The sequence below is a fragment of the Aulonocara stuartgranti genome (genome assembly GCF_965226115.1).
Source record: "Aulonocara stuartgranti genome assembly, chromosome: 3".
NCBI classification, from domain to species: Eukaryota; Metazoa; Chordata; class Actinopteri; order Cichliformes; family Cichlidae; genus Aulonocara; species Aulonocara stuartgranti.
The window spans coordinates 48,605,018-48,631,813 of record NC_138941.1 but is presented as its reverse complement, the minus strand read 5'-3'; the positions used below and the strand labels follow the sequence as shown (position 1 = coordinate 48,631,813).

At 42.7% G+C, this 26,796-nt stretch overlaps 1 protein-coding gene across 3 annotated transcripts in view; it reads left to right on the top strand.

The window, feature by feature from the left end:
• nhsl2 (NHS-like 2) overlaps positions 1–26,796 on the top strand; it is a 247,858-nt gene that overhangs the window by 132,112 nt on the left and 88,950 nt on the right. Inside the window, exon 1 of one of the 3 annotated variants that reach the window (XM_082528143.1) lies at positions 22,030–22,366. The exons of the other annotated variants lie outside the window; for them this stretch is intronic. Coding sequence (XP_082384269.1) covers positions 22,342–22,366 — 25 coding nt within the window. The 5' untranslated portion in view covers positions 22,030–22,341. Of the gene's footprint in view, positions 1–22,029; positions 22,367–26,796 lie in introns of those variants that run through there. 3 annotated transcript variants of the gene reach the window in all.

Here is a 26,796-nt window from a genome sequence, read left to right as displayed (position 1 = left end):
TGACTAAATGAAAGACATGAAGGTGAGCAAAGCTTGCAGTAGGATATGAGCTGCATTATTCTGCTTTTATTAAACTATGACCCTGTGCACCCTGTGTTTAATTAAGCTTTTGCATTTAATAGATGACGTCACTTTTCTTTCTTTCTTTCTTTGCTCGCTTCTTCCTGTGCATTGCCAGATAGGTAACCATATCCATGCCCCGCCTTCATCTTTTCCCTCATTTGCTGCCTCTCATTGTCCCACACTCAGATTTCCTCAGGTGTGTCCGTCTCTCTGTTATCATCCCAGCACCTGTTGACTCGCTGGTTGCGGTCGATACCATCGTTAGTGTTTGGCTGCGTGAACAAACGGCCTTGAGATTGTGAATGAATGAATGTGGACTTGTGTGCCTTTCATCCTGATACAGGGTTGATTTAAAGGAGAAATAAAAACATTTTCACATGAGCAACTGAAACAACAGGTCAAATAACAACTTTAATACCTGCAGGATGAAGGATGAAAATCTCTGAAAAGCAGCACCGGAGGCTAACCAGGGCGTTTGCTGTGTGTTCAGTTGCAAATGAATAAATTTCTGTTGACATTTATGCCACTTTGTGTGTGTGTGTGTGGTCCTTGTGGTGGATTACAGTGTAGTCTGAGTTATTGCCCTGACTTGCCCTCTGAGGGAATGACCACACACGGACACACACAGAGCTACAAACACACATTTTTACGTATCCGAGTATAATCTGCACTCGTCCTGTCAGAGTCCTCGCTCAGCGGGGATCATTAAAAAGCAGTTAATTACCCATAATCCTCTCTAGGCCAGATGTCTGCTCTGTTGGAATGATCTGAATTTGTGAGCCTCCCGTTTCCTCATATTTTCAGCTCCAACAATCGTGCATGTGCTTTGTTGTTTTTTTTTCTAATCCGTCGTTTCCTCCTTTGCGTTTGCGTTGCTCCTCCCACTTTAAAGCCTCTTTCATACCTGCTGTCTTTGATCCTCTGTTGGGAGTTTGTACACTTGATTTGTACTCTCGGTGTTTCTGTCTCTCTCTTTCTTTCTGCTGGTTTCTCTGCCCACAAATCCTCCCCCCTCCTCTCGCCTCCCGCCTCCTCCTTGCCTCTCTTTTCTGTGCACACTCGCTCGGATCCAGAGGCACTCGAGTGTTGTTGACTTGTTGCAGCCACCCCAAAACAAACTTTAGTCCCACAGCCTGCTGTTTGAGCCACTATAAGGTACTGTAGCAATCGGAGCCAGTGTGTATGTGTGTGTGCGTGACTTCATGCATTTATTGCCTTTAATTAGTTTGTAGCAGTGAGTGTGTGCACAGCGTGCAAAGGTGAAACACTTTGAGTCTGTGGTGACTGCTGGATTTGTGAGGCTTTTACTGTCACACGTGTTTTGTTTTTTAACTGATTTAAATCTGCATCAGCTTATTTGGTCTCAGGGGAAAAATCTTCCAATTATCTCTGTTTCCAAAGAGGCTTTGAAGTGATAAATTACTCTCACTGTAAGCTGACAGCCGAGTGACACTCAAAGATGATTTTTACTTTGCTTTTTTTTTTTTAAGAAATCCAACTTCGGTGTAATTAAATAAACCTTCATTTGTCCCTTTTGTGACTTTGGAAACATCATCTGACGAAAGCCAGTAACTGATTTTCATCTCAAAGTGAAGAAGTCCCTAAATATAATAACTGTGGCACAATTTGATCCTTTTTTGTTTTAAAGTCATGTTTGACGGTTTCATTCATTAGTTGTTCTCTAATTTTTTGGCTTTTATATTCAATTTTAAACCCAGATTACAATTTAAAATGAGTTTTAGACACAATAGGTGAATTTCAATCCACTATCACGGTCCTGCCATCAAGCTTGTGGGGACGTCTTTGAGAAGAAAAGTGTGTTAATGAGTGAGGAGAGCTGACTGAGCTTTCTAGAATCTGTGTGTCAGCTCATCCTCGTTAGCCGTAGTTTTTAGCAGCTGGCACCAGGGCCTGGGTTTGGAATCCATGTTTAAAAAATGTGATCAACATCCTCCTTCAGTCCAATTAGCAGCTATTGTCAGTATTGTGGAAGTTTGTGTGCATGTGTGAGTGGGTGGTTTGCAGTCGGTTGTTGTAAAAAGCAATATGATCTCCCTTTTGTTTGTCTGTGGTTTCACTTTGGAGAAATCTTTCATGCTTTCATCTTCTCCTTCTTCTTCATCCACCTTTTCCTCCTCATCTCCACCTAATCCTCTTCCTCCTCTCCCGAAACACCTCCTGAGCTGAAGTGAGGGCTCACACATAAGAAAATCTGCATAAACAGGCTCATTTATTCCTGATATTGTTGCAGATTAGACATGTGATCCTGCTGTCTGTAGCTAGCCATAATATCAACAGCCTTTTATAAGCCAATAATATGCCAGCTAATGTTAGGCTCAAGTAGCCTAAAAATCCCACTTTCTGTCTAATAAACAGTTTGGTTACATTCTTACATCATGTGAGAGTTTTTGTGCAGGAGTCTGTAGCTCCACTTCCAAGGAAGCTTCAGAAACACTAACAACGGTGTCTTTAAAAGTACATTTTTAATGTCAATGAGACTTTTTACCCAAAAACTGAAGCTAAAATATGGCTTAATATCATACATAAGAGATATTTTAGACAGATTTTAGGCTAACAAGTCATTTAGAACAGTTTAAATACCAGGAAATCCTTTTTCTGGCACAACACTGCCATTATGGAGGGTAACAGACGGTTAAATAAATGAAGCAATCCAATAATGGCACTTATTAAATAACAGTGCACAACCTGAAACATATGATGGCATGACTGAAAACCCAGTAACCTGACTTTTAACTGTGCTTCAGTTAAATTTTTGCTGATATGATTTCTCAACCCGGCAAAAAAAGAAACCCAAAATCACCGCCATAAACCAACCAGCGAGTTGGACGATCACTTAAACTTTAAAGTTGTTGCTCTGCTTTCTGTGATGAAATAATCTCAGTGGATAAAATACAACCAACCTTTTATCAAGAGTGACAGCGAAGATTTATTTCTGTTAAAGCCAAAATTCAGATCCAGCCAGATGTTGATTAAAGTCGTTTGACTGAATCAGGAGCAGCTAAGAGGAAGACGGCAGTTCATGGCTGTCACGTTTGGTGGAAACCACCACTGGCAGGATGAAGTCACCAAAACTCAGGCAGCTAAAGACGGCCAGCGTCTCTGTACAACTTCTAGGGCTCTGACATCAACATCATGAAATACAAATCAAAGGTTTCTCGACACTTTTTCAGCCTCGTTTGAAAAAATCCCCCTCAACACCTCGGTGAGGTTTCCTAACTTGGGGCGACTCAGCTGGAAAATGGAGCTGCTCTGATCGGAACGAGCTCTGTGGCCCGCAGCAAATAAAACCCACAGACATAATATCAGATTTAATTTTCTTTCTCAACAGAGGTTTCGCAGGTTGAAACAGAAAACAAATCGGAGTTGCACCTGTCTCTCATTTGCTGGAACAGGACAAACAGGTAAAATCGCTTCCTGGCTCGTGGCAAAGGGGGAAATATGTGCTGAGCAGAGCACGGAGGAGGTAAACAAATGCTTGACTGCTGAAAAAGAACTTCTGTTTGCCTTGTTTTGATCCTTCGTTTCTCTGAAAGCGGCCTCTCTCTTATTATGAGAAGGTTCGGCTTGGCATGCTCTGATAGCTAGTTCAAGGCTGGGCCAAGTTGAGAGAAGGGTAAATATTATGGATGCTGTGGTGAGATTTGAACAGCGAAGGAGAAAAGAAACCACACTTTCTATCACGTTTTGGTCAGCTCATGTGAGAGCTGCAGGGATGTAGAAGGCGAAGTCAGGTCTTGTGGTCGTCCTCGTGTGAATACGACTTGAGAAAGAAGGCGAGAGACGAGAGAGAAATCAGCGGCGGGCAGGGAGGTGGAATTTTCTCACCTTGCCTGACTTTTCTGGGACAGAGACAGTGATAAAGGGGAGGGATGGAGAGTGAGAGGCTGAAGCAGTGAAAAGACGGAGTGGTTCAAAGAGATGAGTCTGATAAAAATGATCTTTCAGTGTAAGACTGAGCCTGAAACAGAGAGAAGAAAGAGAGTGTGCCTGTAACTCAGAGCCGTAGCTGACAAGATGTGGCCACCTGTGTGAAATTGAGGCCAAAAAACCCCCAAACAAACAAACAAACAAACAAAAAAAACAGGCAGTATCAGCAAGAAATTGAATGGTTCACTCTCTAACGCCACTCTCTGTTTCACCCTCCGGGCCTCACAGCTGTTACATAACTGGTGGTATCAAGATTTGAGGTGGGGGGAGGCTAAAAGCAATCTTTGTGGTAGGTCCGGGGATGAACCTGGATTAGTGATGGTTTAGGGATATTGGTAATAGGGAATCCCAGCAGATTTCATTGAGCAAATATGCCAGAGAGTACTAAATGCCAGCAAAAGGGAGGGAGAGAAAAAAGACAGGAGTTCAGCTCTGCTGACAGCATCCATCCACCTGCTTTAAGTGTCTGTGAGAAGGCTGTGAATCCAGCTTCAGTGCTGTGGTCGTGTCTGCATTTACAAATACCTGTGTCATATCTTTTATGCTTCACCAGTTTTTGCATGCTTGGATGAAGGATTGTGATATTTAAGATAATTTCTAATAAAGGCAGATGTTACAAACAGCTCACACCCTCAACAGAGGAAAAAATACATTTTTTAGTTTAACTGCACGCTTTTCATAACTTAACTTTTCATAACTATCTGACTGGATCTGCATCTCGAATTTTAGTGACTATTAGAGGCAATATTCTAAGGAAAACCCTTTCCCTAGCTCCAGCTCTGGGTTAAATGAGACTATACAAAAGTATAGATTATAGACTATATGCAAAGATGGCCAGTAGCCACATAACCCACTGGAAAAATCAGAACCCTCATCAGGCAAGTGTTTGTTGATGTCATTAAGTGAGAGGGACGCGGGCCATTCTCCCACAAATTATCCAACTGAAGGTCCTTTTGAAACCACTGGAGGCGCCTCCTGCTGGCTATTATCTCTGGCCACCAGGGGGCGATCTGACATAAAGTGCATGCCTTGCCTTTTGCAATAGACTGCATATAAAAGATTAATTTAGTAACTGTGACATCCCCCAGTGGTTACCAAAATCCTGCTGTGGAGCTTCGAGTTGACATTGCCATCTTGGTGTTTTGACACCAAATGGGACGAGTGAGGGCGTATCTAACTGACACAACAGGTCGTACTCCACACTGCAAGGCTAACAATTCACCATACAATATAAAGCGCTATGAGGCAACTGTTGTGAGTTGGTGCCATACAAATAAAGCTAAATTGAATTGTAGTTGTCATTCACGTTGTTAAGCATAGCATGCTTTTTGGTCTTCCTGGGCGCTACTAGCTTACAAAATTAGCATCATGTTTTATTCTGGTTTAAAGCTAGACAATGAAATTAAAGAGGGTTCACCCAGTGAGTGAGCTGAGGGAGTTTTCTCTATAAACAACATGAGTCGCCCCCTGCCGGCCATTAAAAAACATGTTCTCTTTATTCAGTACCAGAGGTTGTGTCCAATTTTTATAAAGAGTCTATGATATGATATTTTTCTCTCATTAAATAAGTAAACTTTAGATTTACAAAAGCTTGATGGATGTTTTCCCTCGTGTCTATAAATTTATGTGGTAATATCTCATTGTCAGTCCTCGACTTTGTTTGCGAGTGCGAGCCAGCATCGTCTATTCTCCAGCACACCCTTGAAACACAATGCTCTTCATTAAAGAAACAGCAATAATGATGCTAATAAAGTGGAAAATAATCTACTAAAATGTGCCTTTAGGGAAAGGAGATGAGCTGTGAAGTCATTTTTCTCAGTTTTACTGCTCGGGCTGTTAATGCTGTGATGGCTTCTGGCAGAAGAAGCGTACAAGTAAACATTCCCATGAAGCCACAGAGAGTCCGCTCCCGTTTCTCTAGAAGTAAACAGACGGAAGTTATTGTGCTGGAATCTCATCTTCATTTCCTCATTGCTGCTCTTAGCTGTGTATCAGCTTGCAGAGAAATAAATGTGACCTGGATCCGAGTGACATGCTCACATAAATGCAGTCAGTCGAGAGTTTATTTAAATATTCTTGTGTCATGAGCTAAAGAATGGGAAACTGAGACTCAGACTCACTAAACCTTGACAATAGAAGACTGGAAAAACATTATCTGGTGTGAGTCTCAATTTCTGCTGCTACATTCACATGGTATGGTCAGAATTTGCAGTAAGCACCATCAAAACATGGCTCTGTTGTGCTTTGTATGGAAATTTATTTCAATTCAGTTTTATTTATATAGCACCAAATTGCAATAAAATCCCCCTCAAAGAACTTTTATATTGTAAGAAAAAGACACCAATTGAGAGAAAACCTCAACAATCAAACATCCCCCTTTATTACTACAGTGTAGAATCTCACAGCAGCACTAAAGATAGTTTTTCTCAAGTCTTGATAATTTGGAGAAGAGCTCTTCATCGCCGTTCTCTATCAGGATTTTATCAGGATGTGCAATGCAGCAGAGAGGAAGAGGAAGAGAGATGACAGAGGAGAGCAGGACAAGAAGAAGACGAGGAAGGATCGGGTGGGTTTATCAGGCTGTACGCTCGTTCTGACGGACCAAGAGAGACAGACTGCAGTCTCCAGTCAGACTTCTGCTCTGTTTGACGAGCACGCAGCTGTTCTTCTGATGTAAATTAAGTATAATATATTGAATTTAATTGAGCTGGACGGGCAAATAAGGTTAAAAGATGTAAAAGACAAAAGACAGAAAGAAAAAAAAATCAGTGGTACGGCCACGTGGTCATGAAATATAATGGAGAGATAGGAGTACTTAGTTTTGGAATATAAAAGAACAAGAATGGCCTCCAGTGCTCTTTACTCTCCGCTCCTGACAAATGGAAACGACCTGCAGGCTCCGTGTGTGTGTGTGTGTGTGTGTGTGTGTGTGTGTGTGTGTGTGGTGGTCAGTTTGCTTTTCCCTTTTATTCCGTAGTCAACAGAGATGTAACACTGCACCATCTGTCTCCTTTACCTCCAGAGGTAGAGTGCCATCGTTCCACTGCGGTTTTATGAGTTATTATTAGTTTTAGATCTAACCCAACAATGATGCAACAGTGAGCAAATATGATGGATGAAGGGTCCATCATTCTTTGATTTTGTTACTTATCGACACATCCAGCAGCTGTGGGGCAACGTTATTTTTCATTTGGAGTAGTGTTTCTGTCTTTCTTATTAAGTCCAAAGTTTCCTTTAGTTTTTTTGTTTGCTTTGGTGTCCATGTACTGCTGACTGAATCCATCACGTTCTCAGTTCAACTCTTCACCGAGTGACGCTCGGGCGGGACTTTTCCTATTTGGGACCACAGACTGTATATAAAAGATGGACTGATGGCATTTTTTTTTTTTTAGGTAATTTGTATCATTTTTATTATTTTTAATAAGCTATTTGCTGCCATCCACTTTATCCCACCCACACCTTTTAGGTTCATTATGCTCAATAGCATCATTACAGGAACTCAGAAATTCATAATTTATACCAAGGTTTGAAAGATGAGACTTTTTTGAAAAACAAACAAACAAACCAAACAATAAAAAAACTTCCAATTTGGAGTTTTCTTCTCTTATAGCAGAGCTGATGTGGGGATTTTTGTCAGAGTGGCGATCCCTGTCGTACAGGAGCATACTGCAGCATGTTAGCGCTGTAAAATGGTGCGGAGCTGTGGTGAAGTCACCGTTGGCATGCAAAGTGACTCTACTGGACCAACTTGCATACTGCCAGATGACACCAAAGGAGTACCAAGAGCACATGACTATATAAGTAGCTGCATGTGCGATAACTGTTAAATGTGACACTGTGTTCAGCAGATATTTGCTTGGTGTGTTTTCTTTCCCTTTTATTTTGTTGGTGAGCTTATTCACCTGACAGCACTGCCCACTGTGACCCCTGAGAGCAGTGAGGAGGAACCGGTGCAATAGTTATGAACTGGACAGCTCAGCAATGTGCTGAGAGCTCAGTAAAGCCAAGCGGAGCTGCACATCCAGCTCATCCTCTCTAACTTCCTCCTTTAACACTCTGATACATTCTTATAATTAAAATACTGATTGTAGCTGCTTTCAGTTTTTGGCTCAAAGTAATCATCAATGTCATGCTTAGTAAACACAGAAATTAAAGGTTTTGAAAAAAGTAAGTCAAACGTGGAACAAATGTAAGTTTAGCTCTAATTTTTAGTTATTTAAAGGGTTACGTGATGTTGTGCTGCGAGATAGCCGTGATACGCCTTTTTCAATCTTGAGTAGAAAATGAATTTCCACTTAGTCCCTTCATAACTGTGTCTGGGTGACCTTGTCCAACCTCTACATCTGTGTGTGTATTTGTGTGTGGGTGTGGGTGTGTGTGAGACCTGTGCTTTACGAGATCGAGTGTGCAGACTTGATAAAGGGAAGGGAAGATGTGAAGGAAAATGAAGGGAGCGAGGAATGAGAAGAGAAATCCTCTCCTCATTTTGTATTCTCCCCGCTTCCCTCTTTCACTCCTTCACCCGCTCAGTCTCATTCCCTTTGCCGCTCACTTCACTTTCAATTTTTCTCCCTCGGTCTGAGCCCACCCAGTTTCCCCATCCTTATTTAGTCATCTTGCTTTCTTTTTTTTCCATCTCTTTCTGTCCTTCTCCTTCTCCTGGAGTCCTTCTCCACACGTCTACCCCCATATTTTTCTCTGTCCTTCCACTTTATGGTTTGGCCACCTTACTTCAGATGTTTTGTACGATTCGTGGATCGTATCAGATGTTTTATTCACAGCATGAAACAATGACATCTTTATTCCGGTGCAAAAGGCTGCAACACATGAGGCTGTTAGTGCATCAATAATTCAGTGCATCAAGAAAAATTGAAAGATTATGATTGAAAATTTCACAATGATACCAACCTTTTTTTTTTTTCTGCAAGAATAAACTCAGAGCTGATTCATTTCCATTACATAGGTTAAGCCACACAAAGAGACATGAATGTCTGTAACATACTTGAGCATTTTAAAATAGATTTATTAAAATGGGGCAGCACGGTGGCACGGTGGTTAGCACTGTTGCCGCACAGCAAGAAGGTTCTGAGTTCAATTCCACCATCAGGCCGGGGTCTTTCTGTGTGGAGTTTGCATGTTCTCCCCGTGTTTGCGTGGGTTCTCTCCGGGTACTCCGGCTTCCTCCCACTGTCCAAAGACATGCAGCTTGTGGGGATAGGTTAATTGGATAATCCAAATTGCCACTAGGTGTGAATATGTGAGTGTGAATGGTTGTCTGTCCTTGTGTGTTAGCCCTGCGACAGACTGGCGACCTGTCCAGGGTGTACCCTGCCTCTCGCCCTATGACAGCTGGGATAGGCTCCAGCGCCCCCCGCGACCCTGAAAAGGATAAGCGGAAGCGAATGGATGGATGGATTTATTAAAATGATTTCTTCAAAGCCACGCCCACACAGGGACCTGACATTCCTGTTGCCTAAGCAACCCTCTAATGCTTATGTGACTATTAGTTGGAATGTTGTCTGGATCTGGTCCAGACGTGTTTTTAGAATTCAGTGAACCATTTCTGTTTTAAAATGTGCAACTTATCTTATATTTACAATAGTCAGTGCTCGTGTACAAGAAGTCAGAGACCAATCTCAGGCACTGTAACTCATCTCATGTGACACAACTCAGCCAATTCAATTCACTTTCAGCAGAATTCTGCCTGGGACTTTTCGAGGTGGAGGTGGAGCCCAAAGGAAGAATGGGATTAGTCACAGGTTAAAGTTATCATGTTTCACCCCAGCAGCAATGTACTTGCTGGTTTACAATTTGGGAAATGAAGTCTGCTGGATTAACTTTGCACACTTACTTTAGCTGTGTTGCAGTGAAAGTGCTGACAGCAGTCACTGGATTACTGTGATAGGGAAAAGGGGAAGTTTTGAAGCCTCCGCACCCCAGTCCCAGAAGCTCGGGAGACAGAGCGGGTTGTCTACTAATCAGAGGTTTTGGTCGACCTCTGGCTCACAAAGTGGTTAGACATAAAACAATCGACTTCTATAAATGTGTTTGAATGAGGCTTGTAGTACGAAAATGCGTCCAGATTAAGTAGAAAAGCAAGGTCCAGCTAATCTATTTACATACCTTCATGTAACAAGTTGCCAAGGCAACTGTTGTTGTGATTTGGCACTATATAACTAAAATTGAACTGAATTGCTTAGGTTGCTGTCTCTGTGACCCAGGTTAAGATTCAAAACGCTTCCTCGTCATTATGCAAGCATCGACAAATTAAGGCAATAAACTGAAGAAAATTGACAGACGGTACAAGTGTAGTAAATTTAACAGACTGTTTATTAGTGAAATACTATACGATGATACTGAAAGTGCAACGACAAAGAGGACTGACCTTTTCGCTCTATGTCAGCTTGCGTGATAACAGTTTGCAGTCAAGTCCAAAACTTCTCTACCAACATACAAATAAAAGCTGTCGGTCACACTTGCACGACATCTCATCTCTTGTCACTGATACCAGTCCAGCTTTCTGACTCATTATCAGACTGACATCTAATCCTCACACTGAATTGGCTCACATTCTCCTTTCAAGCCTCAATGCTGTCGCCTTACCGGGTATCTATCTCTCCTACAGCTTTTCGAGTTCCTCAGCTCACTAAAAAGCTTTTATTTTGTCCTAAACGGCAATAAAATGAGAGTAAAGGTTGTTGTCAGCCAAGTATGCAAAAGTATGTGGACAACAGCAAAAAGGGAGGAAGCAAGGTTGTCCAAATACTTTTGGCTGTGTAGCCAGTGTCTCCTCAGTTTTCTGGTCACATAGCTGATAGTGGACCAATCTATCACTTTCTCCTTCTCTGCACCGACCCCTCCTCTCTCTTTTCTTTTCTTTTCTCCCTGATTTCTCGCTCTGCCTCTTTCACTCCCTCTCCTCTCTCTCTCACTTGTGTTCCTCTTCCTCGATCTCTCGTCTGTGATTGCCTGCATTCTTTCTGAATTGAACAGCAGCGGCTGGATTCAACTGGCTGGGAGCTAATCAACGCAATGGATGCTCTCTCTGTCTCTCTCTCTCTCTCAAGACACACAAACACACACATGCGTAACGCACATGCTCACTGGCTGCACTGAAACCTTACACTAAAATATGCACAGCTGCTTACGCACACTTTGTTTCTCTCACACACAAACACGCCGGTACCCAGGCTGCTTTGTCACCAGCTCACGTAGCGCTGTGCACTCACCCAAGCTCTCTCTCACACTCACACATATATACGTAGAGTAGGACACACACACTCATCTGCAATCACACGCCGAGCTCCCCTCACACACCACAGACATGCAGTCACACACTTCGGGACGCAGGCGGCTTCGGTGATGCTGTGACGCTCAGTCCTCCCTCTCACTCACACACTTATCGACTGTCACTCGTCTTGCACATGCTTTAATCTGGGAGACGAGCTCACACCTCGACCGTCACTCTCTCTCTCTCTCTCTGTCAGTCAGTCAGTGTGTGTGTGTGTGTGTGTGTCGGTGGCATGAAGCGGTGATGTTTTGGGACAGGAAGAATAGTATGGGCAATTCCCAGCGACGGCCCAAAGGAAGACACAGACCCAAATCGGCAACAGGTACTTTATCCCTGTATCTCTCTGGTGCATTTTTATGATTCCCGTCTGCCTCTCACTCTGTTCCCCTTCTCCATCAGTCCATGCATGCACTCATTTGTCCCCCCCAGTCGAACCTCACCTGACTGGACTCTTTTCACTCGTGTATTCATGCATCTTTCTCGTCCATTCATCCTCCACGCTTCCCCAGCCTACGTGCATTTACCCATCTGCCTATATGCTGTTGTCATGTAATTCTGTTTATTTTTCTGCTGATTTATGCACCCATTCATCCTAAATTAATTATTTAATGCACATGCAACCCTCTATTTGCCCCTTTATGGATCCAACCTTTCAGTCCGTCTACGTTGTATGATTTCCATTCATTTGCTTTTTGGATTTCTGCCACCAAATTTGTCATATTCAGAGCGTCTTATCATAAATCCTTGCATTTTGCACTAGCCATCCATCCATCTTTCCCCTTCTCTGTCCAAACCTTTGCTGACTTCCTTCCATTTATTCACCTGATCTCTTCTCGGTCTGTCCACCTTTGATTTTTTATTTTTTTTTTGCCGTCCTTTCATCTTCCGATTTCTGCCACCAAATTCGTTATAGTCCAGGCAAATCACATCGCCCAAAAAATCCTTCCATCCATTCATATAGTCCTGCACTGGTCCATCTAATATCGCTTTTTCAATCCATTTGTCGTCCAATTTTACCGTCCATCTCTCCAAACCGTTTCATAGCCACATCTCTCGCATCTAAATAGTATTGATATTATGCTCTTCTTCCTTCATTTTAATCCCTCCAGCAACTCATTCATCATTTCCTTCCCATCCACATCTTTTTAAACTGGCCCTCAGTCCTCTTTTCAATCTCTCCATCCATCCTGGAAAGCCTTCATTCGTTTTTCTATCTATTTATCCTGTATAGTAGTGCCATTTGGGCCATTGTTCCATCCATTTATCTCTAACTTTCCCCATCTCTCCATCAGCAAAGGCTCCAACCCATTCACACCCCCATTTATATCATTTGTGCTTCGATTCATTTATCATTTAGCTCACGTTCATTTACCCAAACATCCATCTCTCCTTCCAGTTTCCTTCATCTTGGCTCTCAGGTTTGAATGAACTAGGTCAATTTGTCGTATAACTCTTTGCTGATAAACTGTGTGTGTGTGTGTGTGTGTGTGTGTGTGTGTGTGTGTACCCTATACACTTTAAATCCAAAGTGTGTTCTTGTGCAAATTCTAATGTTTCATGTTTTACACATTTTGAGTACAACTTGCCACATGCTGCAGTGTTGTACATGCACAAGTGTGTGTGTGTCTGTGTGTGCAACTGCTCGGGTGCACTGCCCAGTCCTGCACGGTTGGATGGGATTACTAGTGGTCTCTTTAATTATCTCTGGGGGCGAACGAGGTAGAGATAGTGTGCAGGAAAGAGAGAGAGCGAGAGAAATGGGAGATGGAGAGAAGCGGAGATGACAGCCCTTGTAAATCTGAAGCTCTTACTCGCTTCCTCATCGAATGATTAAGGGGGAGAAGGGGAAGAGGAATTGGATAGGAAAGGATGGAGAAAGAGAGGGATACAAGAGAGGGGGCAGTGGGAGGAAGATGATGAAGCAGAACAAGAGGAAGATTGGCTGGGGCAGAAACGATGAAGAGGAGAAAGATAAGGGAGCAAAATTAGAGGAGGTGAAAAAAAATTGATGATGAAGTGCTTGAAGGGGAGGAAGAGAAGGATGTTGCGCTGCAAAACACACATGCAAAGTGTTTATGTCGCTTTGCAGAGCTGCATAGAGCCGAGCTGAGAGAGTAAACACACCCATATGCTCAGTCTCCTTCTGGAGAACAGTGTATGTGTGTGTGTGTGTGCGTGTGTGTGTGTGTGTGTGTGTGCGTGTGCAGCATGTGTGTACGTTTTAACAGAAGCCGACAGCCAACTGTGCACCTCCGTGCACCTGCAGTGGTGCAATAATCAGCACAAGACGTTTCCTGATATGTTTGACCTTGACTTTAATCGGCATCCAGAGCACATTCATCATCTTTCACACCACAGTGACGGTCACCAGGTGCTGCATCACATACACTACTGGTTCATTTTCTGAGATTACTGGTGTGATGACGACACAGTCAGACACAAGAGGTGTAATTGCTGCTTAACGGGCAAAAAGGAGGAACCGTATTTTTTTCACAGTGAAATGAAAGAAGCTTTGGTCAGGACAGCTGGTCGTTTGGCGAGGAGGAATGTGCGAAATTCCTCGTGAGGATTTCTTTAGCAGTTCTTGGCTTTGAAAAATGAAACCTAAAATGTTGTTGTATTGCAGGAAGTCCTCAGACTGATGAGGTCAGATTGGATGTTTCGTTAAAGGTCTTAGAAGCAAGTCTCGCTGTCTTGAAATGCCTCCAGGAACTTATTTGGGTGGCTAATTATAACTTTAATTTCAGGGAAAACTGGTACGCAGTGGGTCAAAGCTCAATTTGACTGACTGATCTTTTTAGAAGTGTTTTTAACCTGGACATAGAGGAGTCAATTTATATAGTTATCAGTGCAATGTGGGTAGAGTGATGAATGGTTGCTGCTAACAAGTTGAGTGGATTATGCTTACAATTATAGATAAACTACTTTTTCTTTATGTTTTTTCTATTTACCTATATAGTATTTTTTCTTTTCTTTTAATGTTTATTGAAGCTTTGTGAAGGCAGTGTGAGAGAGAAAACCCAAACAATCAGACAATCCCCTACAAGCAAGCACGACTGTGGAAAGGAAAACCTCCCTTTCAACAGGAAGAAACTTCCAGGTTCAGGGTGACCATCTTATGAGTTGAAAAGAGAAGAGACAAAGAAAAGCACAGGAAAATGGGACAAAACACCAAGTATGGGCAAGGGAAGGCAAAAATGAATGATGTAGTGGTGTACATAAACACCTGGTGCTATGAAGTCACAGACCTGCCCATGATGTACCCCACATGTTTCCCCGTAACAGCTGGGATGGACTGGGATTGTACTATACTACAAGATCTTTAACATACGACAGAACCTGATTATTTATGACTTTGTATGTGAGGTTTTGGAATTCAACACTATTTATAATGAAGAGATGCCAGTTACAGGAGAAACATGTATAAGGAGGAGGAGTGACACTCAAACAATCCTCAGAACAAATGTCTAAACCTATTTAGTCAAAGAAATCTTTTGCAGAAACAGAAAACATATAAGGCTGGATCTTTGTCTCTGTATTCATTTAGATAGAGGACTTTGAGATTGATTTTTATCGCCACCTCTGCTGGGATTAAACCACCAAAGATTTTTGGAGACATTATTCAAAAGCCAAATATTGTAAACTATGAATGGACAGGGTTAGGGGTACTTGGACCTGACAGGTTAAATATCTGTCCGGAGGTTTTACCACGATGGCTGCTTAGGAGTTCATTCAAGTTCAGCGGGTAGAGTGTGTCATTTGCTAATTGGATGGTTGGTGTTTCAATCCCTGGTCCTCCAACAAAGGATCCTTGGATAAAATAGATCCATTGGAAAAGCATTTGTTTGATTAAAGCTTGTAGTAAAAACACTTTGAGTCCTCAAAGTGAGTAGAAAAGCACTATATATATCCATTTACCTCAGCTTGGATTTTTGTTGTCGAGCGGGTAAGCTGACCCCAGCAGCATTATCATGTGAAGTCTGTGCATACATGGCCTATGACATTTTTATTTTGGTGCACCGCAAATCTCAGTGAATACCTGTTAGTCAGACGGTGTAGGCACATCAGTAATTTCTGCCTTTGGATGTTCCGATGAGGGGAGTTTTAATGTTGTTAGACTATTTAGCTGCTAATTTCTCACATTAACTTCCAATTTCTCCTCCTTCTGATGTTTTTTAAATGCCTTCCCCTGTTTACTTCAAGCCAATTAAAACTCGAATCGCATCATATCCAACACAGATTTTCTTCACGTGGGAAACCCTCAGTGGACAACCTCTGTGTAGTTTTCATTCTTTCTTTGAGTAAATGAAGCCTTTTCCAGTTTTTAACCTTCTTTTATCCCTTTATGTTTGCTCTCTGTTTCTTTTTCTTTTGGTGGTATCAATTAGAGGGATGTGGATCAATTCATATATTCATATATCGTTACCTGCGCTGGCATTGGTATGGGATCGATGCAGTGAATGCAGGTCTCTTTGTTATTTGTAATCGCTGAAATGAAATGGCTCTGACTTCAGGGCTTATGACAGTCCTAATCACCAGAGTTTGTCTTTGTTTGTTTTGCTGTATCACACTTACACGTAATGAAGGCTGTAAAAATCCACAAGCTGTGATTATTCAGACTTTAACTGCATAGATGGGAATCTCTTGGCCAAATCGTGGCACCGGCGTAAGGGATGATGGTGGTTTTGACAGAGAGATCATCTAGTCTGAGCCGGGATTTCTGCCTCGATCCCATCTCATCGCCTTTTCCCTGTCCCTGCTTTTACCTCTCCCTCTTTCACCCATCAGCTGTCTCCTGATTCTCCAACTTTTTTACCCCCTGGCTCTTCACTCGCACACACATCTCGCTGTTGCAAACGCATGAATGAACAGAGTGGTTGTAGATTTTCTCTGTGATCACTCTGGCCCATCGCACCTCAGCTGCTATGCAACCGATCACATGATGACACGTTTCCTTTGTTCCTGTCTCCGTGCTCCAAAACATCCAAAACATTCATTTTTCCCACCTCTTGCACTGCCTTTGTTTGCTCTTCTCACTTGCTTCTTCGCGTCGAGAGATGTGACCGACCATGCAGACGCATGGCGGACGTGTTCATTCATACATTTTCAAAGCGGTGATGTCATTCCCAGCGCTGGCAGGCAACCTGCAGCAGGAGAGGGAGAAGGAGAGGAAGAGTGTGAGGGATGGGGAAAGAGGGGTGTGTGGAGATAATTAGATGGAGGTGAGGAGGGAGGGTTCTGAGAGAACGATTGAGAGATCTGAGGTTAGATACTTGATGTCAGAGAGAGAGACAGAGAGAGGCAAGAGATGCAGGGAGGATAAAGACACGGGGAGGAAGAGGAGGGAACAAGAGTTTCTGGAAGATCGACAAGGGAAGCAAAAAAGAGAAGATGAGGAAGATGAAGACGAGGCAGATGAATGTGAGAAGACAGGAAACAGAGCCTGGGAACTTGTGTTTGGAGGGGAGGGTGGAGTGGTGGGGGGATAGTGTTGCTATGGCAATTGTACAGGTGTTAAAGCAGGTCAATCGAATGCCGGTCGGCCCTCTGCCAGTGGCCAGTGAGCACGTGGGTGCCTCTGGATGCACTCGCTGGTTTGTCCATTCATTAGCAGCCGAGTGTGCGTCGCCTGCTGATCGGTTAGAACAGCGCATCTTCATCCTTTGTAACTCTTCTTCTTCTGACAGTTGTACTCAGTACTGCATCATTTAGGCAAGCGCACATAAACTCATAAACATTTCCCCCGTCTGAGTTTAATAGTTCAATATCTGCTCAGCCTCCATCGCATTTCAATAAACCCAACTGTTATACTCTGAACAACAGAATAAAGACTATTGAACAGGAAGTGCTGGTCCTGACTGAAATTGGGCCTCTAAGTTGCCTCTAAAATGCATCCACTGTGGTATTACAGGATGGCATTGGCTTTTATCCCTCTCCTTGCTCATGAGAATTTTGCTGCTACTCACGAGGATGGGGATGAATAGGAGCTTCAAAACGGGACTGAAATCTTCAGCTGAAGTCAGAAAGAATGTCTGACTTCAGGGAGGCAAGAACAGATAACAGCCTCGCTGCTGCAAAGTAAGGACCTTATGATATAAAGATCACTGAAAATATGCTTTATTATGCATGGCCTTCATTGTCAAATACATATATATGAGGGATTAGTTAAACCTTGCGAGTACCGTCCTGGGCTCTCTTTTGCCTTTAGAACTGCTGCAGTTCTTCCTGACACATATCCAACAAGGCGCTGGAAGCATTCCTCAGAGCTGTTGGTCCATGTTTCCATGACAGCATCATGCAGTTGCTGCGCCCTAAAGGTGCAGCAACTGTGTATTAGACTGAGATATGGTGACTGTGGTTACCATATGAGTATTTATATATTTTACCAAAAAGCTTGGCAGATAGTTTTGTAAGCAGGGCTCTAAACAAAGTCCTTAAAGTCATGTTTTCAGGGTTAATATTACACTACAGGCAACTTTAACCATGATTTCACATGTCAAAGAATCAGCAGCAGATAATAAAAGTGAAGTCTGATTTAGTCACCCATTTGGAAATAGACACAATCAGGTGCATGTAGCCTTCACATCAGCTTTCATCAGGTTTTATGCAAGAAAAGAGAGAGAATATCAACAATATTTCAATTTAGTTTGGTTTAAAATCTTCATACCTGCAAAATGTAAAATAAAAATCAAAGCTTTTCTTCTTAGAAACACGTGTGAATATGTCTTCAAGTGTATTTAAGCGGTTGGACAGCTACCAAACCCTCAACTTTGCCGTTCTCTGACAAACATTTTAAAGTGGATATATTAATAAGATATATTAATCTTTAAATGTCCAGCACTAGTATAAAGATACTTTCTGCACATTTGCATTTGACCGAGTTACAGCTGAGAGAAGGCGTACGAGTTTTGATGCAAATTGCAGCAATCAGGAGTCGAGAGTTTTAGAGCACCTTTAGTGCTCCTATTAGCTGTGAGTCACATCCTCTGTTACAACTCCAACTGACCTTATCAACAAAGCAGCCAAATCTGCGGATTAAACTAGCACTAAAAGAGAAAAAACAGCAAGAAAGTCTCATTTTCTTCTGCGCCTTCATCCCTCGGAACCAGCTTGAGCTTTGTGGTTTGGTCTGCAGGTCGCTTTTCACACCATTAGTAGACAAAAAACACTTTCCAATAGTTTTTAAACCGCAGTGAAGTGCTAACAAAAGGTTCAAGAAAAACACTTTTTTTTTTAAACTGATTATTATCTTTTTACTTTATGGAGGGCTTGAGAAGAACCCTCAGGAGTTAGATGCTCTTGGGGTGGCTGTAGCTCAGGTGGCAGAGCAGGTCAGCTCTGCCTAATCAGAAGGTCGGTGGTTTGATCCCAGGCTGCCTCCTGGCTGCATGCCAAATATCCTTGGGCAAGATACTAACCCCATGTTTGCCTACTGGTGGTGGTCAGAGGGCCCGGTGGCGCCAGTGTCCGGCAGCCTCGCCTCTGTCAGTGCGCCCCAGGGCAACTGTGGCTACAATGTAGCTTGCCATCGCCTGTGTGTGAATGTGTGAATGACTGAATGTAGTGTGAAGCGCTTTGGGGTCCTTAGGGACTAGAAAAGCGCTATACAAATGCAGGCCATTTACCATTACTCTTTTTGCAGGTTTTGTCCTAAACTGAGACGCTGAGATAAGGACAGCTGCATTAAACCCGGATTGAATGTGTTTTATCATAGAAGTTATTTATTTTGTGTTTGTGCAGCCACTGAAACACTCACGACGGCGTGCTAAACCGCTAAGACTTCAATCTGAGCATTACAGACGCCAGCTCCGCACCCCTGCAGTTTTCTTGTTGTTTCTTGACACGGAGCCCGTCTTTGTTCGGAGAGCAGTTTGTGCCTGTGATGAAGAGGAAACATTGCTGCTGAGTCATCGTATATGAAGCTCTGAGGGTTACACACGCAGCGGTTGAGCACCTGCTTGTATGTGTGTGGGTGAGATCACGTTCCTGCATACTTAAAACATGTAATTAAGGACTTTGCGGAGCTTCACTGATGCTCTGGTGTCTCAAGAATATATCAAACCTGCTGAGGAGTCTTTAACCTTCAGTTATCTGAGTGATATTTGCAGCAGAGCTCCTCCTGAACTCCCAGTTTCCTTTGAGCCGCTGAGCAAAGCCTCAGACTTACTCACTGGTTACTGAGCAGCAGCTTCTCTGTCGGGGGTTTAGTGCCTTGCTGAGAGGAACCGGTGCTGTTGTATTTAAAGGTGGAGGGAGGATTAATCATATGTGCTCCCTGGGTGGCAGATCTGCATACTCAGCATCCGGGCCAGCGCCCAGGCCAGCAAATGTCCCGTACTAACAACACCTGTCCTTGAATTGGTTGCACTAATTCTTCCTTTGCTGTGCATCCATTGTATGTTTTCTCTCCATTGTGTGGTGGTATCTTGCTGAGGGCTTTGTCCATAATTTTCCTCCTGCAGTGATTATTTTGAGATCTACAGTTCTGCTGATGGTGAGTTTAGCTCATTTTGCTGTGGATAGAGACGTAAGCGCCACTTTATTCCACAGTTAGCTTGTTTTTTTTAGCTGTGATAGATTTAACCCAGCTTAGTCCTTTAAGTCCACATCCTGTTACAAAAGTAATAGTTTAATAATCATATAAATCACAACGAAACACAGCATCAGCATATTTTGTTTCTCTTTTTATGCCATGTTGAAGCTACGTTAAGAAGAGAGATGAGGATCAGTGAGCAGCAGTATGGCTTCATGTTCAGACGGAGCACAACAGATGTGATGTTTGCTTTGTGTTGATGAAAAAGTATAGAAGGAGCTTTACTGTGTCTTTGTCGATCTACAGAAAGCGTGTGATAGGGTGAGAGAAGAATGTATGGTTTGGTGACAGTGACACTGACAAATCTAAGAATCGCAGTAACTCAACCACAAAGTGTCAGACGGCATAAAGCTACAGAGCGAGGTCGTTGAGTGCATAAACATCACCAACACTCTGCTGCAGCTGCTGTAGGTGATCAGTATTTATTTATGTTTTCAAGATTTCTTACCTTACAGTACGTCAACAAAATTCTTTGATGAGAGTGAAAAAATCTCCAACTACAGTGTTGACTGACTCAACGTTGGTCATTCAAACTCTAGACTTGATTGTCTTGTCTTCAGCCTTTTTTTAGGAACAAACCAAAAATGGTGCTTTGCCTCAGCCACTAACAAAACACAGCAGATTATCTAAATCCACCAATTCAGCAATTCTGTAGCTTTTTCTTATATATTTAATTATCAAATCCATATTATTCTTATCAGTATCACGTTGGTTACATTTTTAAATGGAACAAACATCTAATTGTTTATACCTTTCCCCCCTTTTCCTTTTCCTCTGTTGGTTTGGCCAGGGTGCTTTCCTTCCTCTCTTACTTCCTGAAAACACCGGAGGTGGCGGCATAGGTGACCTGCAGCGCTCGCACACTTTGTCATTGCCTGAATGCATACGTGTGAATGAGGTGTGTTGTTGTGAAAGTGACAATCCAGCCAGGAAAACATCTTTCAGCTCTGACATGTTGTGATTGTTTGGCATCTGAAAATGTGTAGCAGCAGAAGTAAAATGAGCTTAATAATAATGTTCTGATCCTAAATATGTTCAACAGGCTGATAAAGCTGCACTGCAAGTGTTCTGCAGCCTGTTCTAAATGACTGCATTAACCTGCTGTGCAGTTTCTATAGCCATGGGAATGTGGTGCATTAGCTCGCCGTGTGCACAGCTTTAAATATAACCAGCTATTATGACCGGAAACAAATATGCTGCTGGTATCAGAGACCTCGGGCTCTACAAGGACACACTCATTGGCAAGATGTTGAAAAGATGACTATAAAAAGACGTTCCTAAAATGGATCGACAAGCGAAAGGACGCTCTTCCTCCTCAACATCACTGCCACCTCCACACACGAGTAGCACTCTGAAACCCAGACCTTTCTTGCTATGAGCTAGCAGCACTACACCATCATACTACCTTAGCGTACTTTTAAGACTTTTACCATCCAGATGCAAAAGGGCTTAATGACACATAACCACATCAGATCTATATCTGAACACAACCTTTTAACGTGGTTTTCTTTCGACTGATCCCTTTTGGATCATTTGCTTCCATCTCACTGTCTCCTTCACCCTGTCCTCCTTAGTCTGGCTGATAAACAAGAGACGCTGATCACATACGTCCGCCTCGGCTCTTGTTTGAAAGGTCAGGCTTCAGTAGGTGACACAGACAACACAAATTTGGTCTACAGGCAGAGAGAGAGAGAGAGATAAACTGCGAGGACTCTTAGATAATGGGGAGGTTTCCTTCCTGCAACAGTAAATGTTTCCCACCCTGCACTTCTTGTAGTTTGTGCAGTTTAAAGCATGAAATATCTGAAAATACCCTGGCATGCTGATATTTATTGATTTTATTCTTCACATGCATGCTTAGCTCATTAATAATAGTGCTAGTCATCAGTTGTAAAGACCATATGAATGTAGTCCCCAGGAATGCATGCAGGGCTGCAGGAAACGTGTTAGTGTTTTTATTTTCTTCCACTTCTTAGGGCTGCTGATCACCTCTTAAACACTTAAGATTCCTTTATGCTGAGAGCAGCGAGGGAGAAAGGAGGAGGGGAAGTGGCTGGAAGTGGGGGAGGAAGAGTGAGGGTGGGAAAAAAAAGGAGTGGGAAGGCACAACACCGGGCACCATCAGTTTCCTCCCTTTCTCCTCTCTCACCCTCTGACAGAAAGCGTCCTTTTCCCCCTGCACACTATTCTGTCTTCTCCCCTCCGGTCCTGCTGGATCTTATTCCCCCCTCTCTCGCTCATATTTGCCTGCTGACACGCTCGGAGCCACAGCCTGAATGAGTCACTGGGTTTACCTCAACAGGCAGCTGGCCTCTCTTCCTCCTCCTCCTTCTCTTCTTCTTCTTCTTCTTCGTCTTTTTGCCCTCTCTCCCTCACCTCTTTTTCCTCCTCTGAGGCTACATGGGTGTGAAAGTTGGTGTGCCGGATAGACTTTAGAAGCTCGGACATGGAAGTTTTCTGGGCCAGACTGGGTAAGAGACGTTTAAAATGGTTTCTTTTTTTTGTGGAGGGATGAAAAGTGCAGAAAAAGTTGGAGCAGGGAGCGGAGTGGTACTGAAACGAGGAGCACAGCTACTTGTGATGATTATAAATTCTCAGGAATGTCACACTTGACGTTGGTGAGGATGGCGTGATTGCCGTGTAGCATGTGTGCCTCATTTCGGGGTGTTTAACTTAGCTTTGGGTGCGTTTCTTTGTAGCTGGGATGCTTTTCTGGCATTAGGAGGCAAAATTTTTTATCCTGCATGGAAGTGAACACTTGTGTGCTGTGAGGGGCAGCGGCACCGTGGTGTCTGGTGTTTGTCATTGCCACTTTGAATTTCACAGGATGTTAGAAAAGAGAAAACAATGAAAAGCAGCACAGAGCAAACTGAGGTAATGTTTTCCATTCAGGCTTTGGGATGAAAGCTGAATTAAATCACTTTAAAGATCAATAAATAATTTAATTTCTTCATTTTTCACCTTGATTATTTTTCAAGTGTTGAAATCGTGTTCTGAGCTTGTTCCAGGATCTGCATCCACTTATCAAATGGAAATATTCTCCATGTGTTTTGCATAATTTTACTCACATTTCCCCCCAGTTTTTGGTCAGAAGCATCAGAGCTGGGAATGTTAGTATTTAACCACATTAATACTGATGATAACTTTGTTTTTGAAGCCTCTTTGCTTGTCTAACAAACTGCTTTGTAAACTGCTTTCAAAGTCAAATTGCTAAATTCAAACAGGAAGCCAGCAATTAGGGCCAAAAACAAAACAGGTTAAAGCGAACGAAAAGTTAAGATAACAAATAGAAAATACTAATTGTTCACATTTGAAAAGAGTAATTATTTGATAAAATACACAAGAAAAATAAAAATGAGTCATAAACAATAAAAAACTTTCCATTTTAGACAAAAACACATTGTTTGCTTTGGAAAGAAATTAAATGGGTTTTTTTATGTGCTTCATTTAAAAATTTAAGTTCTTAGTTTTCTTATCTGCTCTGATAGTGTACAAAGTATTGGATCTACACACACATTTATATGTAAAGTGTCATCGATTTTGATCATAAGCTACAAAGAGACGGTGCTCACCATGCATCGTCACTTTGTAGCTCTCATGTCGTCCCTAAAATAAACACTAGGGCATCCAGTAGTGCAGAAAACCTACCAATGTATTTACCACCAGCAATTAAAGGTGTGCTTCCCGCCCATCAGTAGTCGCTTCAGTCGCTCATCTCAGAGCGGAAATACGTTTAACTCAGGACCCGCCCACTTTAAGTCACAGGCAGTTATTTCACATTGAATTTTATTCAGGTTTGATTTTGGCTGCTGCTGCACTGAGTCTGTTTCTGTGGGGAACAGATCTTTGAGGGTCCTTTTTATCAGCTATGAGTTTCATATATTATCGTAAATAAATATTTTTGTAATTTTGAAGCAAGTGTTTTTTTTTATTTGGAGTGGACATTTCAAGCAAATGCACTACTCGGTGTACATCCATCCATTCGCTTCCGCTTATCCTTTTCAGGGTCGCGGGGGGCGCTGGAGCCTATCTTAGCTGTCATAGGGCGAGAGGCGGGGTACACCCTGGACAGGTCGCCAGTCTGTCGCAGGGCCAACACACAAAGACAGACAACCATTTGCGCTCACATTCACACCTATGGGCAATTTGGATTAATCAATTAACCTATCCCCACTAACTGCATGTCTTTGGACTGTGGGAGGAAGCCGGAGTACCCGGAGGGAACCCACGCAAACACGAGGAGAACATGCAAACTCCACACAGAAAGACCCCGGCCTGATGGAGGAATTGAACTCAGGACCTTCTTGCTGTGTGGCAACAGTGCTAATTTTGAAGCAAGTGTTTTTTTATTTGGAGTGGACATTTCAAGCAAATGCACTACTCGGTGTTCATCAGGAACTATTTGAAGTTTCTCACGCACAAAGCACCCACTCTCAACTTTGACTGTGTGATAATGATATGGTAGACTTATGACATGCTAGCTTTAATTGACTTTAACTTTGCACTGGGACTCAGATTTAGTTATAGTTTTAGAAAAAGCATGCAGGGCTACCTGTAGTGACCCCTTTTGGCAAGGGAGAAGCTGGAAAATTTATTTATTCATTGTTGTAGGCAAGGTACAAGATTTTAGGTCCCAGAAACTGGTTTCCATTTGTTGTTTGAGTTCTAATGGCCAATCAAATTCAAACCAACTTTGGTTGCATTGCATGTAAACAGACTGTGTGACAAGCAAAAGAGCAATCTCCAAACTAATAGCAACTGTTACTTAATTTACAGCGCCGTGATTGTGTCTGTTTGCAGAGGTATTCACTCTGGAGAGGCGTTTCCAACCATCACAAATATGCTCCCTCTAAAATCCCAACTGCATGGTGTTTGCTGTGGATGACGCTGTGTGTCAGTTGAATGCTGATTAGTTGACAAACGGCTGGTAGTGACAACGAAGAAGTGTGAAAAGTGTGAAAAACGAAAACGTAACAATCAAAACATCCAGCAGTAAGAGCACAGACGGCTCAAGTGGACACTTGACTCTTTGTAACACTCTGGTGTCACTTCAGCTGTTTGTATGTCAGAACATTTATTCTTCTCCACAGCTGGCAGAGGGACCAGCAACATCACAATCAGACCATTTGTACCACATGACACTGCCAACACCTGACAGCAGACGCTTTCTGCAGGTAGACGGGCAGTCCGTAGCTACCACTGCTGAGCCATTATTCCCCCATTAGGCTTTCATTACCCTTAAAAACATATTAACGGCAATAACTGGAGAACAGAGCAGGAAGTCTTGGCCAGGATATCCATCATAAACTGTTCTGGATATCCACTGGAAGTTGGAAGTTTCCGCCAGCAGAAGCCAAATTAGCAGGCTAGCTGATGGCTTCCCAGGTCAGGCAGTTAGTACCATTTCCTTCAACCCTAATTTTAATATATCAACTTGGTCTGTATGACATGAAGTTTTTCACCTTTTTCTCATATTTCACACAAAATTAATAATCACTTAACTCAAAAACAGCAAGAAAAAATAACTACTAGAGTGCAATGCACATGACATTAGTCGAATTTAAGCAGACTTTGGTTTTGCTGTAAGAACTGTTGGTGTGACTTGAGGAGGCAGACTGGTTTGCAAGCGTCTCATCGCCACTGAAAGGCTCTTTGTGTGTCGAGGAGTTCACACTTTGCACTTTGCGTGTCTTTTTCACCCTCAGAAAACCTCCGCACATGGCTGTTGCAGACCCACAAGGTCAGCCGAGGTCATCTGAGGGTGTGTGTGTGTGTGTCTGTGTGTGTGTCTGGCTCACACACACACACACACACACACACACACACACAAATATATTGGCTTGAGTGCGTTGCTGAAAGTGCATTTTTACTTTGGCTTGTGGTTTGGTACTAAGCTACTGTAGTTTCCAATAGCCATTACAATATCCAACACACACACACACACACACACACACACACACACACACACACACACACACACACACACAGTTGTGGTTCTCTTTTGCACCATTTTACACTCCAGTGTGGAAAAATGAACGAAGGCATAGTCACGTGCATACACACCACACTCATTATCTCTCTCTTTTCTCCCTCTTCATTCTCTCTCTTACACTCTCGATCTTTTCCCTCTTCTGCCCAATTTAATATGAAAATGAAAGGAGAAAGAAATCATTGAATTTTTATGCAGATGAGTTGCTAAATGTGGCGCCCCGATTGTGGGATGGGCCGTGGCTTCGATGGACTCAGTGATGGCCATGAAGGGAGGAGGAAGGCAGAGGAGCGGGGGCATGTTTGTGCAGTGTTAATTTAAACTCAGTAGAGTTTTATATTTTTGGCGGCAAGCGAGCGACTGATGGATTTCTTCAGTGTGACAGATTACGGGTGCTGCTGGAGGCAGCAGTGGCAGCTTTGTGTGAAGTAATGGTCTGATGCAGATACATAAAAAGTCTGAATCGCATCCAAATAATATCAGAATTATAATGAGACAGCGTAACAGCTGCTAAGACACAGAAAAAACATTTTTTACTTAGTAAAATGAACAGTTTCCAGGTGTTAAAGTCAGTGGGGGAGCTTGGCAATTTTTTTAAGGTTTCTTGAGGTGAGACCATCACATTACACTGGAGTAAGTAATGGAGTTTCTCCTGCACTGCTCATTTGTTTTGGTCATTTACTTAAGCAGGCATGACTGATGTTTACACAGTTTCCTTGCGCCTGCCTGGCGCTCCACTCCAACTTCCTCCCACAGTCCAATGTACGGTTAGGTTACCTGGTGATTCAAAATTAGCCATTGGTGTGAATTTGAATAGCTGTCTTTTTCTCTGTGTTAGCCCTGCGACAGTCTGCCAAGCTGTACAGGGTGTACCCCATCTAATACCCCATGATAACTTGAATAGGAACATCT